This window comes from Leiobunum rupestre, chromosome 11, assembly GCF_980474605.1.
Source record: "Leiobunum rupestre chromosome 11, qqLeiRupe1.1.hap1, whole genome shotgun sequence".
Classification (NCBI taxonomy): domain Eukaryota; kingdom Metazoa; phylum Arthropoda; class Arachnida; order Opiliones; family Sclerosomatidae; genus Leiobunum; species Leiobunum rupestre.
Window position 1 is genome coordinate 34,491,750 of NC_143394.1, and position 21,279 is coordinate 34,513,028.

General features: G+C 39.8%; 1 protein-coding gene across 1 annotated transcript in view; it reads left to right on the forward strand.

Moving 5' to 3' along the window:
* Positions 1-19,854, forward strand: part of LOC149922364 (LHFPL tetraspan subfamily member 2a protein-like) — a 55,811-nt gene extending 35,957 nt beyond the window's left edge. Inside the window, exons 2-5 of the mRNA XM_090163734.1 lie at positions 10,354-10,586; positions 14,065-14,316; positions 16,063-16,176; positions 18,679-19,854. Of these exons, the coding sequence (XP_090019860.1) occupies positions 10,397-10,586; positions 14,065-14,316; positions 16,063-16,176; positions 18,679-18,821 (699 nt within the window). The 5' untranslated portion in view covers positions 10,354-10,396 and the 3' untranslated portion in view covers positions 18,822-19,854. The remainder of the gene's footprint in view (positions 1-10,353; positions 10,587-14,064; positions 14,317-16,062; positions 16,177-18,678) is intronic.
* Positions 19,855-21,279: the final 1,425 nt, after the last annotated feature.

Consider the following 21,279-nt stretch of genomic DNA (forward strand, 5'->3'; position numbering starts at 1 on the left):
ATATTAACTGATCGCTTTTTAATTAATAGTATTTTAGAATAATATTACGTTGTCTAATTAGTAAATAGAGAAAGGATTTTATATTTTTGACTAAGGCAACTTTTCTTTCACTTTCTGATTCGTCATCCTTATTAAAAAACTGATAGTAAATTCATTTAAAGAGAGTTAATTAATTTTTATTTTATCATTCTATATTTTTATTTATGTTTAATGCGAACCAAGTAAATGTTATCTACAGATAGTTTAAAAATTATTTAAATTTTTATATCTAACTTTTATCAAACAAAATAAGAGATTTTTCACTCGAAGATCTATTTGGTCCGAGTTTCGCGTCTGTTTGTTTGCTCGAAGACCTATCGGTACGAGCTATTAGTAAGTTTTTAAATTTCTTCAAATTTGTTTAGGGTTTAGCTTTAGTATCCCTTTTCATAATGGACTAATCTACTTATTCGCTAATTTTATCATCCTTCAAAATAAGAGATAACCAATTGCTATTCATAAATACACAGTCATTTGTCCAATATGGAATCATAGTTTAATTCCGCTATTAGATAAAATTATAGACCCAAAAGCAATAAAATAACTTATCCAATTTGCCCCAAAAACTACCATTTTGATGCTACCATATTTCCCCACTAAGTTACGCAGCAATACCGGGAAGACGAAATACAGGAGGGGGGACACACAAATATAACGCTAGCCAGGGGGAGGGGGGGAGAACGCGACGAATCAAGATGGGGGTACGAAAGGGGGTGAAAATCAATAAAAATTCTTCGGTTTCCTCTTTTATTTGATCAGACGAGGGGGGGGGGGCGAAACATCATTCGGCGGCAGGTCAAAAGAAGGCACGCGCGTGAAAGAGATGAACTCGCGTGCGAAACAAAACGCGCCTTAAAAAACAGAATTTCCGTGCTATCGTCTGCTTACGCGTGCAGTTTCAATGGCGTGTCCCCCTTCGCAACTTTCTTTAAAGGGATATCAAATGAAGAAACCGTAGATAAAATTGAATCTTTGAAAGAACGGAAGAAATATCTTTTTCTGAACGAGATCCGGATCATGTTATCTGTTCTTTCCATTTTCTCCATCAGATTATTCGTGATACCAAAAGTAGCATAAGACCCAAAAGTGTGTCAGAATGGTATTGTAGTTAATGAGAGTTTGTCGCAAAGTAAAACAGGGAAATGAAGGGGGGTCGGAAAGTACGTCATCAAAATCGAGGTACTCCAGCGCCGCCGAGTGAGGCGTTTTAGAACGTATGTCTACGGGTGAATTAATCAAAGGGAGATAATCGCGCCAGACTATAGACTAAATATAATGTTGCTAGTACTATTCCAACTAGTAGGTTATGTAGTCTATAGTGTGACTAGGTGCACTAGAAATTCTAATAGGTGCGAAGGTACAGCTGACACACTTTTGGGTCCTTTGGTACTTTTGGTGATACATTTGATCACTTGAATAGATACGCCCAAGAATGTCTTTCGGTTAACAGTTCGGATGCACCGATATGGGTACAGACGATATATCGGCTGATTTATCGGCGGTAATATCGGCCGATATTAACCAGGTTATCTATCATACCAGTAGTGTATATGTAATCATCATTGTAAAAGACGGTTCAGTACACGATTATACCATTTTATTAAAATTTGTCATGAAAAAATGTTTGCAAGAGCATATCCGAATATTTTCCTTTTCATTTTACCAGAAGTAAATGAACCGAAGTTATCGAAATAGCGCTCAGAATCGGAGGGCGTTTTCCTTATGAAAATGATGTGAAAATCGAGTCAAATAAAAGCTAATTTTAGTCCCCGTCTTTTGACGCGATAAATTGCACTTGGGAATTGTGGGTATAGCTATTTCTATGTATAAAAAATATCAAATTCGAGGTCAAAATGTAACTTCAAAAGGAAAACGCCTCCAACATGGGGAGTATAGCAGTCTGATAACTTCGGTTCATTTACTTTTGATTTTACGTGATGCATATTTTCTATCACCAATCGAATATTATTGTTTTTTATTGGTTTAAACTCGTAACAACCTGTCTAAGAAAAAGGTATGATCAAGCTTGTGAAGTCTGGCGTCCGTGGTGCGGCAAAAAATGAAATATTATCGATAATTTTTCTATTTTTAAATGTTTTCCTGAAAATAATTTTCAAATACCGGTATCGGCCTATATCGGCTTCGCTTAAGCTAGGGAAGGTGGAGGGGCGTGGTTTAATATCCGGAAATCTCGGGGCATATTCGCTCCTAACCTGAAAACATTAATCTTGCCGTAGAATCCTCCAATATATATTGGGTGATATTTCACATGTACATGAAATACGTTATTCCCAAGTTTAGCATTCCAACATAAGTCTATAATTATGGTTTATACGTATGGAATTATACCACGTACGATAAGCGCCTCTAGTGACAAAAATGTTGATGTGCTCACCGAAACGGGAAGGCAAGCAGCACGTGTTAGGACAGAAAAAGTTGGAACAATGGTTAAAATGTTTCTGTTCACACTATTCAATTTTCTTGCTTACAATTAGTTGGTTGCAATTAAGTGGCCCAATTAATTGTAAAGTGTGAACTGGGCTTTAATCGGGAACGATAATTAACCAAATTTTTTTAAACGAGTTAGTTTGATAACAGCAAAACTAATTTTTATAAAAATTCAAATCATACTTAAAGTATATTAAGTTAATTTTTATTCATGGGTTTATAAACTACAATGTCTATCAATTTTCATAGTAAATGTCATTTTGAGTTATTTTGCAATCTACCTAGTAAGCAAAATCTTTAAATAAAATTGCAAGATAAGCTACATCAGCCGTTCTTATTTCCGGTTTAAAAAAGCTTCCAGTTGGGACTAGAACGATAGGAATCTTGCTATTCTTGCGAGACTTCTTATCAACTTGACATATCCAGGGTTGGCAAAAACAGGTTTTTTCCGGGACATGTGGGGAAAACTGGTAAAAACCGGGAAAAATGGAAAAAATCTTTTAATGCTAAATTAATCATTGATATATCTATTAAGTGACTAATTTGGTCATTGCAAGTAGGAGATATGAAGAAAAGCCAGAAGAGGAGTGAATAGAATAGAAGAATATACTGCTTTTATTATTTATTTTTTATTGAATTTTGCTACTAGAGGTGGTAGAAACCATGGAAGTACGATTTTCCACACGGTTTTTAACAGGAAAACAATAGGTGAAAACAAACCGCGGAAAAATTTAGTTTTTTCCACCCTTGGCAAAATTGTGCCAACCCTTGACATATCCCAGGTTGATAGTCTTCAAATCGATATTTCACGCCTAATCTATAAGACGAGTGTATTGGAGAAACGTTGCCAATATAACCCATAAAATTAATTGTTAAACTTAAGTCAATTCATTGAAAGGCTTTTGGCCCTTTATCAAATAGGAATTAGCGAGAAACTAAGTTCTCAAAGCGGGCAGGAGCCATCAAATTATCCCCTCTTTGAACATCTCTCCAGTAATCATCAACTTTTAATCGAGCAAAAAGATCATTAGTTTGCCGCCATTTATGAATACATCTTTAGTTTCTGGCGCCGCGCAACTAGAGGGAACCTCGCTTAATATCCCCCCGAGATATTTCAATTATTACCGAACCAATTCCCGCTCGCCAAAAATGGAGGATTAACGATTCCCGCTAATGAGCTTAAATTCGCGTGGCCTCCACTCTTTAATTCATATTTTTTTAATTGAATCGGCCCTTCTTTAATGAAATAATAAGGAAGGGATATAAATAAAACCTCCGAAAACCTTCGAAAATGAAGCGCGCGTTGAAAAAGTAAGTACTTTTTCCTAAGTCCCACGAGTATTCCACACTGAGCTTCGGAGTAGGATGGAAGTAATGAAAGAAGCGCTTTCATTTTGGCAATTTCTGTCCTAGAAATCGGTCTTTGTAGATAAGGAACGGGCCCGAAAGAGAAAATTTCGCGGCTAATGTATAGTAGAGTCGTTCTGCTGTGAATCAAAGCTGTCGCGATGAGAGACACCCCCGAATGGAACCGAATTGCTCGCCAACCAAGAGAGGAAGCGTACCGGAAAGCGTGGGTGGATGGTACGTCGATGACGCCAAATGACGTCTTTATCAGGCTCTGTTCTTCGGGGGGGGGGGGGGCACTAACGGAGGGGGGGGGGAAGGGGCGTGTGAATGAAAGAAATTCTTCCCTTTGATTTCTTACTTTTTTTCCCCAGCGCGTTTTTTCGGCTCGTCTTCCGGGAAGTTTGGCACTGTCCGTAGCCAGCGCCATCTATCGGAATGAAAAAGCGAATCAGTCAGAGCGTCCAATCGGCGAACGTGTCTTTATAAATACCGTACACGTATCTCACACCACCTACCGACCGGTGCTTGAAATTATAGTGGAATCGAGGATCAAACGAGGCTAGCGTGACGGGCTCGCGCTACGGTGAAGTCTGCACGGTCCATATCGTCAGGCGGGGATTGAAGGCGCGGGTGGTGGCGGGGCGTCGTTGGAAGGTCAACCCGTATCAGCGCGATCCCCAAAACTCCTAATACCCCGGCGTGGCTCTCTATCTTCTAGTGACAGAGAGAGACTAAGACGGGAACACGTTGGATACGCTCGCTCCACGCGCACTCCATAAAAGGGAAACCCCTTCGCCAGTACTTGTCGAGAACGGGCGCACCGACTATAGTCCAATGTACAAACACGTAACACGGAACCTGGCTGTAGTACACCTCGTGGAATATAGATAAGGGAAAATCGAGGCTTAATAGGTCTACCAGGAACGCGCGAATAAATTCTTCATTCGATACCTACAGGGACTTCTCTCTCCGAACTCGGGCTAGATCGCAACATCCCTAGAGTGTTCGCATTCGGGACGAGAGAAATTGAATAGGAAATCTATTCGGGAAATAGGCGTTGCGATACCAAGCGACGCGGAGAATCAGAGAATCGTCTTCTACGAGTTTTTACATTTTTCTTTAAATTTATGGTTAGTAGAGGCTGAATCGGAGAAATTCGGCGAGAATTTTTAAGGGGGAAACACTAACGTTTGAAACAGGCTGAGTTCTGCATTATTAAAAGTCAGGGCGGAATAAAAAAAGTGGGTTTGGGAGATGGGAGGGAAAAATCTTTTGGAACCTGGAGAGCTGCGAAAGAAGGTTGACTTGCCTGTAATCGATTCTTTACTTTTTGAGAAAAGATTTTTGGCTCCGTGCGTGTTTAAGAGGGGATGTGTAGAGTACGATGGACGTAGGTGGGGAAGAAGGAGGTAACTTGGTGGTGGCGAAGAGGAAACGTTACCTTTACTTTTATATATTCAAAAGAGCCGAAATCGATTGGTTATAAGTGATGCCGAAGCGCAAAAGGGGCCCCATTCTCGATCTAATAATAAATGCATTCAGAAAGACTCTTTTTCCGCGCGTTATCTGCGCGTGTAATATTCGAATAGCCGATTTGAGATTGTTACGAAAGATTTTTTCCAGCTATAGTCATCGATTTTACAATGAAAATTCTAACGGAGTTTTATCCGATTTTCTAAAGCCATTTTTTACCAATTTAAAAAAAAATCAGTTATAGATGCGGATTTGCAACTTTAAAAAGGCAAATATTCTAATAGAAAAATCGGTTTTTGAATAATATCTAGTTGAATTTATTTACTCGGATTAAGATTGCATGAGCTAGTACACTTACGAACCGAAACTTCAATCACTTAAATTCGAAATTCCGCAAATATTCAATTCATTTTGAAACTTGAAAAAGAAAATTGTAATGGAAAATTATGCCTAGTTGATATTTATAAATGGCATTAAAAGTCGCTAGATGATTTGGGCCTAAAAGTATTTAGCCTAGCTGATTATTACTATTATTATAATTATGATAACACGAGCTGTTAGTAAGAAACTTCAACCATTGAAATCAGTTACGGCCATCTCAACGTTCAAATATTCTAGTAGAGTTTGGGATAACTTGGCAGTACTGTAAATTAAAATTGAACACTGTAAGGGAGGCCCTTTTTACACCAGCCATATACTAAACTATATTAATAAATGGGCTGGTTAATTGGGGTGGTGGAGTGGCTAGCACTTTCGCCTCGCAGCAAGAGGAGTCGGGTTCAATCCCAGCTTGTGGCACTGGGTTGAGTTTGCAAGTACTCTCCCCACTGGTTTAAGGGGTTTCCCCCGAGTTCTTCGGTTTCCCCCTCCCATAAAAACTTGTCGAGGTTAACGGTAATAGTTAGTGTAGGGAGCTGTTGGCTCGCGTGGCATGAAGGGCTTGCCACCACCCTCCTACGCAACTTCCTTCCCTCCCCGCCAGAACTAGTTTTGACGACGATAAAACCGTCATCGACTGGGAAGTGACGTCAATTACGTCATATCCTTGCCACAAGGTCTCATTGAGGAAAAGTTCTTTCTGGCACACTTATGAGTAATTATGTTACATATGTTATTATTAATAAAAAACATTACTAACAAAATATGATCAACCCGAGTAAGAAACTCAGGGTAGCGTAATCAGGGTAGCGTAAATGCTATAATTTCGTGTATCACAGTACATATTGAATAATTCAAAGCAACAGCTTTTTAACAAAGAATAATCGTTATTTGAGTACAGGGAAGATAAAACGAAGGCGTGTTTTCGATCGACACGTGTTTAAAGAAGCGGAAACAATATCCGCTGTAGGATCGGCGACTACAGGCCGCCTTTAATAAGTCTCGCGGAAAGAACGAGCTAATAAGAGGATGGACGCTCCCATCTAAAGAGAATACGCGTCCACGTATAGTTGGCGAGGAACTTTGACCACGAACGAGCCTTTGGGCCCCGAAATGTTTGCTCGCCAACGAGAAGGGGTCAATATTTGAGCCAGCCCCGAGCTCCCGTTACAAACTCCGGAAGGCTTATTACACGCTGTACTTCCCAGCCGAAGACGGAAGCGAAAATAATTAAGGAAGTACTCGTTCCCCACTGCCACCCACACTGCCACCCACACTCCATCGGACGTGGAACCGGGCCAAGAAAAATCCTCTTCGCCAACTCTTTCGTTGATTTTATACCCGACCTTTCGTCGTTGACTTCCCAAAACTTCCGATCGACAAGCGACGAAAAGTTAAATAAGTGGGATCGAAGGGGGGTTGAAGGGGAGGGGTCGAAAGGGGGATGGAAGGCCTGTTCGCGCTGAACCCAAAAGTTCGCCAAGTTCGGAAATAGTTAATAGATAGCTTTTGAGCTTCGTTATCATCTTTATAGAAGAAATAATATAATTAACCACACTAGTGACTTGTGAAGCCAGTTACCGGTGGGGTGGCGAAGTGGTTAGCACTTTCACTTCGTAGAAAGAGGAGCTGGGTGGATCCAAGCTTGTGGCTCTGGGTGAAAACTCGCAACCACTCCTGCGTTGAGTTTTTAAATTAGAGCGGTTTCCACGCGAGCTATTTGGTTACCCATTTCCATAAAAACTTGCTGAGGTTAACGGCAATTAAAGTTGTTAATTTTCCTTGAAAAAAAATAAAATTGCTACATATTACTTTTTAAAGGTTTTTATTCTAGACTAGTCTAGAGGTTTATTTTTACTTTTGTATTTCGAAAAAATTTAATTTTGATAACAATATTAAGCTAATTATGGAATTAAAACCTTTTTTTACCTTTTATCGAAAAAAATACGGAAAATTTACCGACTTTAAACTCTAACGATAATAGTTAGCAATTTAACCCGGCCACAGGTAATTGGCTTCACAAGTCACTAGTTGACTTAGACGTGTGTGGAAAACCAATCAGACCTAATGAATGGATTACATGAAATTTAGTTGGCCTGCTTTTTCCAATTTAATCCCGCCCACATTCGCCACGCCATCTTACGGTTCAAATCGGTATTAAAGAGATCAGCTTTAAATCTTTTATTGAAGTAACCGACGTGTGGAAACCTCCTCTTTCGATCTGATCACCCCAGAACTCGGCAAACGACTGTTCAGAATCACCAGAAACCCAGATGGGAAAATGACTTTACGAAATATAAAGGGTTCTTTGTGCCGAAGAAAAGAAAGTCAGGCGCGTAAGAGTACTTAAAATGAGATGGAGAGAGGAGAGAAGAGTACGCAATTTGGTCGTCACAGTCTGGCGATGGAAGACGAATGACTCAATCCATTTAGAAAGAGACCTCCCGATAAATTATGGCTAGCGTCCCTTTGAGAGTAGTTTAAAGAGAGCTGTAAGAAATATCCAAGAGAAAAAAAAGTATTTTCACTAGTTTCTCTCCCTTAGAAAGGACGGCTAAGTCCCTCTCTAATTCGAGAAGATACTTCTTAACCTTTCCATGGGCGGATCAGAGAGGAAACTAAAGAGTGTGGCCCGCGCGAGGATCAGAGAAAGATGCTGCCGAAAAAGGGATTTGGCCCGATGGAGGAGAGAGAGGGAGAGACTTGAGAAGTGAGCGAGGGGGGGGGGGGGTGGAAAAAATGGAACGGACCGAAAAAAATTCTTCCAGCTAGAGTCTTAGGTTAGGAGCGTCACGGATCGGATACTTTTACGACCATAAAACTGACTAACATCGTGTCACGCCCTCCGCAAAAACAGAGAGCTTGCCAACCGTTAAAGTTATCAAATCTTCTTTGTTTTTGGTTTTTACTTTTTTTATACTCTTTAAACAAAAAAAACGATACGAAATAATAAATGTAGGATACCCGCTTGGAATCTGGTTTTCTTTAATATATGCTCTTTCTTCCAAAAGACCGATCTTCGTCGCTTTAAACGTAAAAGTGTGAAAGTGAATAATGTATGTTCGTAGTATAGAATAAGACTGAAAGACTGGTTCACACTCGATTTCTCATTTGGTGGTCCGTATTCCGCAGCGCTGTTACCAATAAGATAAAACCATTAATTCAGTCAATGGGAACGGAAAGAACCATAAAATATAAAATAAGCGGAACCCATCGATTGGAGGATTTTTAACCGCAAGATACTTTTTGATGAAGTAAAGATGACGCTATCAGTGTCGTACTTACAGAGACGCGTTTAATAGTAAAATAATAATAATCAGCTAGGCTAGTACCCAAGGCACCACCTTAGGCAAAAGTCATCTATCGACTTTCAATGCCCTTAAATGTGGTGGCCGGGTTACAATGCGTAGAAGGGTGGGTGGCAAGCCCTTCATGCAGGGGCGTAGGAACCGGGAGGGGCAGGGGGGTGGGGGCAATGCCCCTCCCTAGAATTTTTCTGCGAGGGGCAACTAATGTTATTGCCCCCTCAAACTTTTTGGTCAGTTGAAATCTTCAAAAGGCTCAAATTATCATTTTAAAAGCATATACAGTTTATAGAACCTCAACTGTATTTAAATTTCAGTCTTTTCCCGCCAATTTACATACATAGTAGTAAACAGTACACATGTATTCTGAGAAGCTACACTCCATTAAAAATTAAAAACCATTCTCTAGGCCCCTTTTCGTTTCTCTTTGCCCCTCCGACTTCTAGAACGTTCCTACGCCCCTGCATTCATGCCACGCGAACCAACAGCTCCTTAAACTATGGCCGTTAACCTTGACAAGGTTTTGTGGAAAGGGGAAATTTAAGAGCTCAGGGGAAACCCCTTAACCAGTGGCGAGATAACTTGCAAACTCAGCGTACCAGTAGTTTTTCCGACAACCAGGGATTAATCCCGGCTTCTCTTACTGCGAGGCGCAAGTGCTAACCACTACGCCACTCGGGAGCCTAGGCGCAGTGTGATTTTGGGTTCCGAGCACCAAATTGCACACGTCCCCCCCCCAAATGGTTGATACTGCAAAAGTTGCTTATTCCGGCCATGTTTTAAAAAGCGTAGATAGATGGCGCTTCCAATCGTCTATTCAACAACCAAATGGCACCGTACATGAAAAACTGCCGCATTTGAGGAAAAAATAGAATAAAATGCCAACGGAATGAAGAGAAAGGTTCAAACAGAAGAAAGAACGTTACGTGAGCGGCATCTAGATGCGTTTTATGCCAAAATAAGAACATACGTAATGGGGGGTTAGATGGGAGTTGGAAGACCCCGAATTTCAATTTCCCCTCACGTCTGCAACCTTTCGGAACGTTACTTTGGAACAAATAACACATCCATTCAAAATTCTCCGTGAAGAAGCATTTCGACCCACCCGTACGTCTAACCCCCCCCCCCCTTTAAAAGCCAAAAATTCAACGTAGGAGGGGGGAAAGGACATGTCAGCTCGTGTCAAAAGTTTGTGAACTAGCAGCAACGTCCGCGTAACCCCAATTCTAAAAATATTTGTCAAAAAGTCGGGGTGAAATGTTCCCTTTTCCCGATAAGACCTACTGTCTGTTCTATTTAAGGAAGTTGTCCGAAAAAAGGAATTGCGAAAGTGACGGATTACTCTTTAATATCATTTCAGTTGAATCTCTCTGAGGGAGTAAAAGCCGATTGAAGATCCCACAATGTGCTACGTTATCGTGACATCCAGAGCGCTGCTATGGTGCCTACTGACCATCGCCACGACTCTGGCCACCTTGGCGGCGGTCATCACGCCCAGTTGGTTAATAGGAGCGCCCAGAAGACCCGGACTCAAATCCTCGTCTCGAAATCCGCAGCTAAGAAACGACGACGAAATCTACTCTCCGACATTAGGTTAGTGCGAACGTCTCCGTCGAATCCTATAACGTTGCGATAAAAACTAAGACGGGAAGTAGCTCGACATTGAAGTCGTAAGCTGGGATCGGGGTACGAACTATACCGCGTAAGCCAAACGGGTAGCGTACGTTTGGAACTAAAGCGAATACGAGGACGTCAACCTTAATTAGGTTCGGATACAATAAACGTTGGTGCGGAGAACAGGGAGGCAATATAGAAGTAAAGAGTGGAGAAATTTAATTAGAGGCGGAAAGAATGGCTGGCGTCGCGTCCCATTATTAGGCGCGTATCATCGGCAGCTCCTTCAATGGGATTAATTTGCAGATCCCAAAGAAAAGCTTTTTCCCAGTTCCGCGCTTGCCAATTAGCCGCTTCTATTGGCTTCGGATACTGCCGTATAACAAAGAACAGGAAAAAAGATACGCTCCCTCGCCATCTATTTTTAATCTTGTTAAATACTTATTACCATTTCTAAAGGTACGATTATTATTTCGAAAAGAACTTAAAAAAAATTGGGACTTTAGATTTAATTTTAGGAATGGTGTTTAAGATAAATTTTGTACAAAAGCAAATGCCCATCAATAACCGTAATCTACTTTCAAAATAATGCAAATTCCCATAGAGATCTGTAAGCTTATTTGAAGTTAATTAAAATGACCTTCGATAGCCGTAAGCTTCTTTCACGATAAAGCAAATGCCCGTCGAAGGCTGAAAATCACTGTTTCATGTAAAAGAAAATTCCCATCGATAACAGTAAGCTACTTTCGTGATAAAACTAATGCCCATCGATGCCCGCAAGCTTCTTTCATGAATGCAAATGCCTGTCGAAAAACGTAAGCTAATTCTTTCACGAAAAATCAATTCCCATCGATGTCCGTACACCTCTTTCGTGCAAAAGAAAATGCCCATCGATAGCCATAAACTACTTTCAAATTACTGCAAATGCCCATCGACGTCCGTAAGTTTCTTTAGTGCCAAAATAAATATGGACGTTAGCTTAGAAATGTATTTCACAAATAGTTACTTATAGTTTATACGTAAAAAGTGGTAGTTAATGGAGTCCCTATTCCAAGAATTCCAGAAGTTTTATTACACCCAAACGGAGAAAAACGTTAATTTTTAATTTAAGACACTAGGGCCTTCATTAGTGTCAGTGTCGCCCTCTGTGGAATGAAAAAATCGAAACTGCTTATGAGTATATTACATTACACTTGTTTCTGAGAGAGAGAGAGGCAACTAAAGAAGGGGTTAGTTTGGTGGCATTCTTGGCTTTCTTCCAAAACACTTTGCTAACGACGAGTACCCCCTCCCGGCCAACCCACACCGAGAGGAGATAGGACCGCGCGAAAGCGTTTTAGAGTTCCCCCCCTCCACAATCATATCATGGCTTAGAAGATATTTCCCGCGAAGGTGGAGGATAAGGTTAAGCCTGCGTTATTCGTCTATAACTATTATATTTCTTTTACGATCGGAGTGAAAACACTGCGGGAAAGGATCCATCTCCCCCCCCACGCGGAAAAGAAGGCGGAAAACAAAACGAATTTCTCTGTATGGCGGGTAACGCATCATCTACTCGTTTGCCCCACTAAAAACGGACCAAGAATGGAAAATAAAAGAATACGTAGCGCTCGTTCTCTTTTGATGACTTGCTACATTGATCTCGTAAAACGAGCGAAATTCTACCTTACGACGTATTCGCTTGCCGTCAGTGCGTAATGGGCCGGACGTTAACTCGAAATGAAGGTGTCGAAGCCCGGGACGACTTATTACACGAGCGACGGAGAAAATGTCCCGTAAGATGGAAAACAATAATGCGAGGAGCGATTTCGATGTTTAAACCCCGAAATTTCGTCGCGAGGTTTTTACGACACCCCTTAGGACTGTATTTCTTATAATATCTCGAGAGATAGGATCAAAGGAAATAAAAAAAGTAATATACGGTTTTGGTTTGGTATAAAATTGTCATCTATAGCTAGCCCGGAGGATGGTAAAAATGGTCGAGTTTCTAATATTTTTCATTCTTATCAGCGAAATGTAACTTTTGAATTCCCCCTTTTCGGCGCCCCGGAGGATTTAGAAGCGCGATTTTGGTCGAAATGCAACTCGCGAGTCATATACGACTAGTTTTCGGAATTACGAAGCCAATTTCTCCCGGGCTTTCAATGCGAACGACTTTTAAGATAAATTTCGACAAATATCTGCCGACTAAAATTCGATATACACGCGTATTTGGAAACAGTTGCTTCAAACAGAGTTTTGGTATAAATTTCAGAGCCACGAATGGGTTTGATAGAAAGTTGGAAAATTTACGCGAGACGTTAAAAGCGGTCGTTAAAATGACGTACTTTCCCTAACTCGTTTACTCTGGCATCAGTTTTATTAAATATGTATATATTTAATATGCAAATTTGAGGTTGGTCTCGGCTATGCAAAATTTAAGAACCTTATACTAGGGAATATTTGATGAAAAGGTTTTACACGAATTCTTAGAGTAAGGTAGAAATATTTTGAAGACGTGAGATTAAACGTGGTTTTCATCAAAAACGTATTTTAAAGAGTCAGATATTTAGCTGCTGATCATACGTGAATTCAACAATTTAGTAATAATTGACTATATGTACTATTCAAAAAAGAGAAATGCTTAGTGTGTAATGTCCATGACCGTTTCTATGAAACATAAATGCTCGTAAACATTTTGTCCGCTTGATTTTCACTTATTTCCCTTATAATATTTTGGTGATTTTCACTTATTTCCCTTACAATATATCGGTGATTTTCACTTATTTCCCTTACAATATTTCGGTGATTTTCACTTATTTCCCTTACAATATTTCAGTGATTTTCACTTATTTCCCTTACAATATTTCGGTAATTTTCACTTATTTTCTTTACAATATATCGGTGATTTTCACTTATTTCCCTTTTAATATTTCAGTGATTTTCACTTATTTCCCTTTTAATATTTCAGTGATTTTCACTTATCAATACTTCGGTGATTTCCCTTATTGCTATTACAATATTTCGTTGATTTTCATTTATTTCCCTTACCAAATTTCGGTAATTTTCTTTTATTTCCCTTACCAAATTTCGGTAATTTTCTTTTATTTCCCTTACAATATTTGGTGATTTTCCCTTATTTTCCTTACAATATTTCGGTGATTTTCACTTATTTCGCTTATTTTCTGCAGTTATTTCCGATAAATACCTACAATGTGTACACCTATATATTTACTTTAGTGACAGCAATACATTTTTCAGTAATTTCGCGATTTTGTTTGGGAAAATCACACGAAATCTAGTTTGATTTGTTGATTTCAATAATCGATTTGGACTCGCAAATGTAAGCCTCAAACAAGCGCATAAATTTTGACAATGTTGTAGAGCTAGGAGCTATAAATGCGGGCAATATAACGCGGTAACCGCGGTATTGGATAAAGAAAATGCGATAAATTCTGGGACTTTCTTTTGCTGGCAGGTATCTACAACCGATGCACGAAGTTACATCAAATCGACCAGTTGTTCACGGATAATTGCGCTCCTTTTGTGACCAGTTTCGGGATGCCTTCGGACGAGTTTCCCAATTTCTGGAAGGCCTCTCTGGTGTTCTTCGCCTGCGGTCTCAGCTTGATGGCTTTCACCGTGCTGGCCTCCGTTCTGGGATGCTGCCTAAGATCCATCGCCAAAAAATCCATCTTCACCATCGCCGGCACGGTGCAAGCTATTTCCGGTACAGGAGAAAGGGAAACTTTACATTTATTTCCCATTTTGGCCTCCTTTCTATAAGATTAAGCCTATCTTTACGCTACGAGTAACTCTTCAGCCCTATTCACACGAGCCAGTAGCTCGTCTGACCAACTTGAGTTGACCCAACTAGTTGGACAGTACGAATGGGTCTTGAGTTGACCCAACTAGTTGGACAGTGTGAATGAGTATTGAGTTGACCCAACTAGTTGGACAGTGCGAATGGATCTTGAGTTGACCCAACTAGTTGGACAGTGTGAATGGGTCTTGAGTTGACCCAACTAGTTGGACAGTGTGAATGAGTATTGAGTTGACCCAACTAGTTGGACAGTGCGAATGGGTCTTGAGTTGACCCAACTAGTTGGACAGTGCGAATGGGTCTTGAGTTGACCCAACTAGTTGGACAGTGCGAATGGGTCTTGAGTTGACCCAACTAGTTGGACAGTGTGAATGGGTATTGAGTTGACCCAACTAGTTGGACAGTGCGAATGGGTCTTGAGTTGACCCAACTAGTTGGACAGTGCGAATGGGTCTTTAGAGAAATTGGTCCTTACAATGGCTGTCCCACGCCAAAATCGACATTTTTTATCTTAAATTTTAGATATTTCAGTTTATTATGATTAACATTATTTCTCATGGTAATGAAAGTGGTATTTTTTGGTATATCTAATCTAGGAATGTTTTTCTCGGGTTGAAATTATCCCCAGTAGGTGTACAATTCGCGTATATACTACTAACACGAAATTTTCAAAATTGGCGTGTACAAGGTTTTGCCTCTGAACAGCCGAAATCGGTAAATACAGATTTAATGACCAACTTGTCTAACTAACTTGGCTTAAATTATGGGTCACACAACTTCATTACCCGGCCAAAGTCTTCTTTGTAAAGTAGGCGGAAACTATTCACCAGATAATAGGCCCGGGCCCATGAGAGCCATTATTGCTGGAGATAATTATTCGATTTCGGAGAGAAACTCGAGTGAAGAATACCTCACTTTTCCAAACCCGGGCCCCCAAGGCTGCAAGGACCCCGGGAATTTGTACAGGCTTTTACTAAATCTCCTCAGGGCTGGTTGCGTCTAATGGTCCGGGGCTACACCATAGACCACTTTTCCAATAGACATCATAAGTAGCTATCTAAATTGACCGGAACTGCAATCGATTAGGCAAGCAAACACAATTTGTCTGTCCCGAACTTAGAACTATAGTACACGTGCGTAAATTTTGCAAGAATTCTGGCCATAGCTTTATTTTGAAAGCAGAGCCAGAAAGTAGGAATTGACGCACCCCTTAGCTACAGGCCCGACGAAAGAGCGTGAAGATGGTATAAAGGCCCGTGCCACCTTGGAGGGCCCCAGGTTTGAGCCATTCTTTAAAATGTATCACCGAAAACATCTCCAATAATAACGGCTCTCTTAGGACTCGTATAGTCTGGGGCTTGAACCCTTCTTCTAAGTCTCTCCTAGAAGCCGAATAGTTATCTCCAGCAACAATTAGGGCTCTTTTGAGGCCCGAACCTGCCCTCAACGACCTCGCTTACCCATCACAGACAAAATGGCAAACACGCTAATACATTTGGAGAGGGAAGTGGAGGTCAAAAAACTATCGCGTTCACACGAAGCCAAGTCGACCAGGTAGCTAAGAAGCGAGTATAAAATGACTTAGGGCCGGCCATTTCGAAATAAGCCTATAAGTCTATCCGGCATAATCTGACGCGGTTCTTTTTTCCTCAGGTTTGCTGTATATCTTGGGATTGGTGCTGTACCCCGCTGGCTGGGGGAGCAAAAGGGTCCAAGTGGTGTGCGGAGATAAAAGCGCGGCCTACATGCTCGGAGACTGCGTCCTCGGTAAGAAGCTTTTTCGTCGCTCATTTCCACGCATTGCATCGGCCATTAGTCGGATCATTTCGCAGTATCTCGTCGCGAGGGGTCTCCTCTTTTAGCGGTCCTCGAAATATCTTTTTAAATACGCGGAAAACGGGTTCAAAGTTTCGGTCCCCCGCTGATAAGGGGCCGGCGGTTCGCGACTTCAATTTTGATAAGTGTCGGGGTGGGAATTTGGGTCCGCACTAATCAGGAAAGCATTAATCTTGAGCTCGCCGCTCCGTCGACGTGAAAGGAATCCCCCCCCCCCATTTCCCTATTTTCCATTTTAAATGACCGAAGGAAACCCGAGGATTTAAATATATTCGTTAGTCCTTATTCGGCATCGGTTCGGGCCCTGGTGGCTTAGTTCGTCTGAATTTCGGAAATTCCGAAAAGCAGGACAGAATTCCAGATAAAGAGGCTGGAATCGGGTGGCGTTAAATCTAACTGAAAATGTCTAAGGCCAGGCGCTTAGTGCTCTTCGTAACGTCTTCGTCCTAGCTTTCACAAGCCTTGTGGAAGGCAGGACGGATACGAAACGGAGAGCCAGTGGACGCCTAGCTTAAGGCGACGGATTACGGATCCGTTGATTATATGTAGATGGCCTTTCCCTTTGAGACTCGTCTGTAGAATCGCTAGCAACAGTATCGTTGCCTTTCAAATTTGGTCGATACGTATAATCTATTACTTATAGTAATATGGTTAAAAGGATTTTTACACTTTGTATAAGAGCATCATCACGTGATAAGTAACGTAATAAGAATAAATATGACACTTCCTATTGTCCCACCGCTAATGTTTTAATGATGGCTACGAACTGAATTATCCGCTAGCTGTTAGTCTTTGGAAGTTTCAGCCTAATTGTAGAATCAACCAAGGCTTATTGAAAATTGAAACGCTGTCAACGTTTTAATTATGATAAATGGAACATAATATTGACTATTATAAACACTTATACTGATTGTCATTCATATTGATATCTATGATATTCATCTGGAAGTAATTTTGCCAACGAATTGAGTAGCATGTTACGCATTTCCTTATCCGAAACTTCTGATTACGCAATCACTCCGCGATGGACTATCATTAGACAAAAAGGGTTCAGTATCGTAATTTGATTGGTTGACTAGCTTAATTAAATTATCGGTATCTATTGGTCAAAGTTTCCATATTCAATTTTAAATATTCCAGAAGTATTAAAAGTGAAGGGAAAATGTTGTTGATATTTTAAAACATTTGGTTTAAAAAAATAACGTAGCCCACAGGGTGACGTACGTTAATTGACAGAGCATCAACGAAAACTAATATTTTGTCGTAAAACGCCTATTTTCACCCAGTTACGGGAACCGGAAATTATTATAATTTATGCGTGGAATCTAATTAATTTTGCAACGTTTCTCAACAAAAGGGGAGCTTATTCTATCGGTTTTGATAAAGTAGGACGTCAAAGTACCAATCCTTCTCTGCTTTTATGCGACTCTAGTATTGACAAGAATTTCAAATCTCAAATTTCGCGGGGCACTTGCGGTTCATATATATTTCAACAGACTTAAAGACTTAAATCAGAACATTTAACAGTTAATAGCTAATTCTATTCAATTTTCAATTGAAACTCGATTAATATCAAAATTTACGGAAAAAAATAGCTCCAACTGAGCGACACCCTGTATAACTAACGAGGAGACTACCAGAGGTGATAATCACCGATTTTGTTGAAAATAGGTGGGTGTGTAGAACTTATGGTAATATGAAACTTCACCAGGGGAAAAGTTGCAATGGACATTAGTTTTGCCATGGCAACCGAAAATGTTTTTGACAACACAGTATGTATATTTTCCCATTGAAAATAACATGGGAAACTGATCACTTCTAAGGGTTCCCCCCTGTGAAAAATAATGATAATAATTCTAATTAAAATTGTTAATTTTGATCAAATTCAAACAACTTAATTCCATTTTATTAATTACGATAAAATTCATTTATTATCGTCGATTCGGCGATTAGTTGGCAAATACAACTTTTTTATCTTCATATTTCGCTTTTCTCCATTTTTACCGATTTTGATAAATTTTTACATATTTTAATCAAATTGACCGAAATTCATCAAAATATCATAAAATATATTTAATTTGTCAATTTTGATCTATTTTCTTTGGATTTTGAAATTTTTCACAGGGGGGAACCCTTAGAAGTGATCAGATTCCCATGTAATTTTCAATGGGAAAATATACATACTGTGTTGTCAAAAACAATTTCGGTTGCCATGGCAAAACTAATGCCCATTGCAACTTTTCCCTAGGTGAAATTTCATTTTACCATAAGGTCTACATACCCACCTAGTTTCAACCAAATCGGTGATTATCACCTCGGGTAGTCTCCTCGTAAGCCAGATGGACAGCGTCTAGAAGAGTAGAGAAAGAGTGCCTATCTGGGGGTGAGCTCGGTTCCTTAAGATATCTCATTTTTTTTTGCTTGTTTTGTCAGGTTGGACGTTCTATTTGGCCATCGCCAGTACGGTGGTGACGTTCGTGTGTTCGGTGCTGTCCATCCAGGCGGAGATCTCAACATCCAGCGACAAAGTGCAAGACGAGATTCTCGAAGGCAAGAACCTGATCTGTCTCCTTTGATCGGCGGACAACTCTCCTGTGGCCAAATCGAAAAGGCAGCCCCGCTGGCCATCGGAGAACGGCGCCGAGTCGAACGCCAACACCTTCTTCTACATTGCCGAGTGATTCCCTCTCTCATCTCTCTCTATCTCTCTTTACTCCATCCCATTTCATCCGCCGAAGACGCGGGATGAATCTTCACTCGAAAATTGAGCGTATTAATTCTGAAATCCCTTAAGGAGCGCGGTGCGTCTATCAAGACCTATCAAAGAACCATATCTCAACTACTCGAACCAGATGGCATCGTGACGCGCGAAATCCATTTACCTCAACGCACCCGGGACACCCGCGAACAATGGTGTTGTGTGAAATATAAGGTGGCCGTTTTGTTAAACGTTGTCTTTTTGTATAGTTATATATGAAAGAAAATGTGCCGCTATCCAAAGAACTTCAATATTTGAAAAAACAAAATATCAAAACCTTTTCAAACAAAGACTACAGGAATATCATCCTTATCTAGCTTTAAATTTACAGCTATTCGGCTGATGCGTTATGGGACCATTTTCAATTATTTCCAAATAAATATTCCAATTTATATTGAATATCTATAAATAATGAAATCGTAGACAAATAAACCGTTTTTGCCTTCTAAAATTATAATATTATTTTGTATTATTTTTATATTTTTTAAACGGAGGTCTATTTTTGACCTACTAACGCCCGTACAACGGTTTTCCAGGGAGAAGATGTCATTTTTACCCTTTTTATACGAACGGTTCCATAATGGAAAATGACTATCGGCAGGGTGGTGTATTTCTATACGATTTTATTATTAATACTTAAGTAACGAGTTCACTTTACAGTGAACGACAATATTATTACGTTTAAATATTTAACAACGGTATGTAAATGTCGATTATATAAAAATCCGGTGATACATATACCTTTAATTACTTAATAAATATCCAAGTTTTCGCCTTTCAAATATTTTAATCAATTATCGTAACTTTTTATATAGTGCCAAAAATGTTTTAAAAATGACGAAGATTAATGATTATTTTCAATTCTCCCCCTCCCCACTTGTTCATATATTTTCTATTTACACCCTAGTGCTTAATTAAACCCAAAACAAAGGACAATTCTGTACAACTACATTGTAAATAAAATTTGGTCTTGATTGTTTTAAAATTTTGACAGTTATTTTCCAAATATCGCCTTATTTGCATATCCAAAGATCAACAAGACGTTCAATATACTTACGCGTACCTTAATATTTTGTCTTGGAAAAATAGATTTTGGTCCAAAAAGGTGAAACGCAAAATAACGTCAAGTATTTGGTTTTGTATTTTCGCCGCCATCTTAAGGTGTATCGCCAGCGCCAGAGCGATTTGCGAACTAGCCTAACTTTTGAAATCGCGCAATAGGCGCTTAAATAAAACATCTTCCCAGAAATTGCCAAGAAGTAATATTTCCGACAGCCAGGACTCATAAGTTATTATTTATATAGTGCTTGTTGAAATATTAGAAAGCTGGAAACTTTCTCGAACGTAACATCGGTTTTTGGCTAAGCCTTAACATGCCAAAAAAGTTATCGGGTTAAAAGGAAACACTTGTTGCATACCGTACGGCAAAAGTAATGTTTAGTTCTAAAAGAATCAGTTTTCATCTTTTTCCAAAATATAATTTTATACGAAAAGAATTAACTCTGCCTCCACGAGAAGCTTTAAAATTCCCTGGTATTATAAAAATATTACATATAATTTTAATTATTTATACCATAAGAGGATAATAATAATAATAATATTATCTTCTTATACTTAGTTTTAGTAACATTATATAATTTACCTTAAAATATATTATCAAAAATTAACATTAGTACGTTCCTTATACACGTGAGCCGACGCGTTTCTTATCTGACGCAAAATTATCATGAGGGCAAAAACGCGTCTCCATTTGGCTTAATTATGACTTTTCGGCTAGCCATTCTAACCGTTTAACCGACCGACCGGAAATAGCTCCTTCCCAGATGAATTTGGAAAGGGGAGTAGAAACCGAGTATCTTTTATTGAAGCGTCCATTTAGGCTTAGGTCTCGTATAACTGGAACGCGCCGCGCGTGCCAAATAAAAAAAAAACATATCTTTCGCGTCTTCAGCAGCGCGCGCTTTTATATTGGCTGCGTTCAACAACTATCAACGGAGAAAAATCGTTGAGTTATCGTTGAGTTCTTTTAATCAACGCTACGTCACAAAAATCTAAAAGTTGTACGATTTATAGTTCGCTGACTTAACGAACAAAATATCGTCTGCTACCCCTCCTTTAACTTTGTCGAATGACGTCACGACACCGATGAGCAACGGAAAAACCATCTCGCTCAGCCGATGTTTCCGCTGAGTCTCCGATGATCAACGTGACGTCAAAACCGGAAGTCAAAAAACTCGTTCAGCAAAAAACCGCTGACCGTTGAGCTCAGCGCTGAG